General features: G+C 45.2%; 1 protein-coding gene across 1 annotated transcript; it reads right to left on the reverse strand.

Annotated features, from left to right (window-relative positions):
- Positions 1–3,015: 3,015 nt before the first annotated feature.
- On the reverse strand, positions 3,016–3,342 carry LOC116913991 (60S ribosomal protein L36-like). Its single transcript, XM_032918267.1, has one exon. It carries the CDS (start codon positions 3,340–3,342, stop codon positions 3,016–3,018), a length of 327 nt encoding a protein of 108 aa, XP_032774158.1.
- Between the last annotated feature and the right edge of the window lie 266 nt (positions 3,343–3,608).

The following is a 3,608-nucleotide window of genomic DNA, read 5'->3' on the forward strand; positions in this document are numbered from 1 at the left end:
TTCTGCCTTTTCTTGGAGACTGAGACAGATATAGCCCTCTCCACTCCACTGAGACCCCTGTCACTCTCATAGTTGAACAGAAAAGGATGTATAAAATTTCAATGTTATCATTTCTACACGACCCAAGTGGAAAATTGAACTCGTTGAGAGAAGAGGCAGCTAACTATTTCTCTTCTCTCAGAATGCTCCCCTTTTCTTTTCTCCTAGGAAGATCAGGTACTCTGAGGTAAGACAAAAGGAAAAGAAATGGAAGCTATTTTTATCCACGACCAATTAGTGTTCAACCCCAAGCACAAGGTTTTCTTAAAAAAAAAAAAAAAAAAACTTGTTATCTATCTTCAAAAAGAAGCCTCCTGGGCTGGGGGGAGATAGCTCAGTGCCCAAGAGCACTGACTCCTCTTCCAGAGGGCCCAGGTTTGATTCCCAGCACCCACATGGCAGTACACGGCAGGCTATAACTCCAGTTAAAGGGAATCTGATGCCCTCTTCTGACCTCCACAAGCACCAAGCACACATATGATGCACATAGTTACAGGTAGACAAAATGCCAATTCACATAAGTAAAAATAAATATTTTTTTTTAAATAAGGATTTTCCCACTTCTGAGGTAAAGCCTACAGAAGATCTTACAGAGTTCTAGAAGTCCATGGGCCAGCTAGCCTGGGGTGTGCATCAGTGAGCAAGAAAGGTGGAGGGCAAAGACAGACACTGAGGTGACTGTATATGCATGTGTGTATACATGCACACACACACAATGTACACACACCACATACAGACACATACCACACACACACATGCACTCAGAGACATACACACTCACATACACATTCACACACATACTCATACACCCACCATACACGCATACACATATTCATCATAAAACAACAAAAAAAGATTTTAAAAAATTCCACCATACAGGATTTTATTGCCTTTCACTTCCTCAATATCTTAAAGGACATTATCCAACTTCTATTCTGCATAACATAGTCTGTCCTCTTTAGAAGCATTTGTCACCTCATGAACTTCTTTCTGATTTTCTCTGTCTACACCGTTCCATGGAATGCCCAGCAGCCTCATATGACTATTTAAACTTAAAAGATTAGAGAATTACGAAAGCTGGTGTGTCAGATACAACATGTTTCAAGCACTCAGCCACCACATGGCTGTTGGGTCTATTTTGGATTGCACAGACACTGAATATTTCAAGCTCTGCCAGATAGCACTGGGCTAGGTGGTCCTCTCCAGGAGGAAGATGAAGTGACTGGACACATAGAGTTGGCCTGCGCCACTGCCTTTGCATGCTGCCGGGATCCTCTTGTGTCTTTGTGTCTCTGACAATTGCTACCTTGGTTTGTTGCTTGAGGCTCCTGCTGAGGGGAGCTTTTATACATGCAAGTGATTAGTTTAGGCGGTCCTTGGATAGGCTCCTTTCTTCCTCTTGAGATCCACAATTTGCAAACCAGTAGAAACCAGTATCTGAGTTCCCCTGTGGCCTTGCATTTACCATGCCCAGCAGAATTCTAGCATTTACAGGGGCTCAAGGTGCTGGCTCCAATCAAGAAATGGCTGAGAGCTGGCTCCTTAGCGTCTGAAACAGTGCCCTCCACAGTTCAAAGAAAAGTGCTACCCTGTTAAGCTGTTAAGCGGGGAGGGGGAAGGAGAGGCTGGTGTAGGTATTCACCTCTAAACTCAGCATTCCTGAAGCCAAGTTAGTCCAAGGACAGCCTGGGTGACTTAGTGAGATGCTGCTTCAAAACACAAAGGGAAGCAGAGGGAGGGTCAAGGAGCTAGGGAGAGAATGGAGGTTGGGGAGACAGAGAGATTCTACACACCTATAAATGAATGTCTGCTTTCATGTCAGAGAGACATAGAACAGGAAGTAAAGGAAGAAGAGAGGGAAAAGGCACTGTGTCATAGCATTCCAGATCCCAAAAGAATCATATCCCAAAAGGACCGTAGCAGCCATTTGGTGGAATACCCTCATGCTATTGGATGAAATCATATCCCAAAAGGACCGTAGCAGCCATTTGGTGGAATACCCTCATGCTATTGGATGAAATACGACTGTTCTGCCTGGTTTTCAATACAAATCTGCTGGTGTGCATTTGTGTGTGCTGCTGGTGTGTGTGTGTTTGTGCACAAGTATGTATATGCATGCCTGGAGAGGTGTGTGTGTGTGTGTGTGTGTGTGTGTGTGTGTGTGTAGAGGAGAAGTCCATTTGTGTCTCTATCTTACACCACTACCACATCTAGCTTCTTCTGTTTTGCTTTGCAGGGTGAACGTGCTTGTGAGCACTGAAATATTTCCCCAGGTTTTGAATACCCGTGCCCTCTAAGCAGAGGAAAGCTGACAGTTCCTTTGTTGCCCACTCTGAAATTCTTTACGGCATTCCCATGTATACTTAATTTTTTTTTAAGCTTCCTTTCTCCTATCTCCCCGGACCCCTTCTCTGTCACATGGTTTGACCCCTAGCATTTCCCCTTCCACTTGAATATCAAATTCTAATTGGCAGGAGGCCAGGGTCAGACTGCCCAACCTGTTAGGAACCTCTGCACTAACTCACAGAAACAGGTATCGTGTTCTGTGGTGGCCACGTGTTCCTCGTCAGCCTGCTCCAGGTCTAGACTGTTTGCTGAAACATCCTGACATTCCTACAATTTCACCTGGCCTAGAGTATAAAAACACAGTGAAACAGACTTTGACAAGGATTTTAAACAGATCTCGCAAGTGATTTCATCCCTAAGCCCCACCTCCTTGTATCCTAGACAATCAAGAATTAAAGCAGGGGTTTGAAAATAGTTCACATTCTCCTGGCTTCTAGAAAACTCTGAAGTTCAAGAACTTTGGCATAGGAGTGTGGGGTTTAAGGTCACACAGATCCAATTTCAAATAGGCTATTATGTACTTGTCTTCCTTCCTTCCTTCCTTCCTTCCTTCCTTCCTTTCTTTCTTTCTTTCTTTCTTTCTTTCTTTCTCTCTTTCGTAAGAACCATCTTTTATTGGAGGAGGGGTCATTAATCCTTCTTGGCCGCTGCCTTCTGCATAGCTGCCAGCACGTTGCTCAGCTCCTCCTGCTTTCTCTTGGCGCGGATGTGCGTGCCCACCCTCTTCCCGATAAACTTGAGTGTACACTTGTCCTTGAACATTTTGAGCAGCTCTATGGCACGCGGCTCGTAGGGCATGAAGCCGCACACCTCCTGGATCATGTCCCACACGAACTTGGTGTGCTTGGTGAGGCGCCCGCAGCTCCTGCTGTGTCTCGGCTTGCTGACGGTTTTTCGGTTTTTCGTTACCTTGTGGCCTTTGTTGAGGCCCAGGGCCATGGGGTAGCTCAGGGCCATGGCTGCTGCTCTCCGATGTCAGTCAGACAGGAAGAGTACTTGTGTTTTTATGACTAGGATACTTGCTGTCTCCCTGTCAATTTAGACAGTATTAGCTGCAGGTAAGGACAGTAAAGACACTAAATGTTGCATAGAACCATGGTGCCAAGAGAGTGACATGTGATCCATGAAGGTGAACTACATGTGTGGTTTTGAGCAAAGCTTTTGGATATGAAGTACCCCCTTCTCCCTCTCTTTCTGTGCATGTGCATGTGAGAATGCATGTG

Source organism: Rattus rattus, chromosome 12 (genome assembly GCF_011064425.1).
Source record: "Rattus rattus isolate New Zealand chromosome 12, Rrattus_CSIRO_v1, whole genome shotgun sequence".
In the NCBI taxonomy this organism is placed as follows: domain Eukaryota; kingdom Metazoa; phylum Chordata; class Mammalia; order Rodentia; family Muridae; genus Rattus; species Rattus rattus.

Coding starts and splice junctions, on each gene's coding strand:
- LOC116913991 (XM_032918267.1), bottom strand. CDS start 3,342: ATGGCCCTGAGCTACCCCATGGCCCTGGGCCTCAACAAAGGCCACAAG.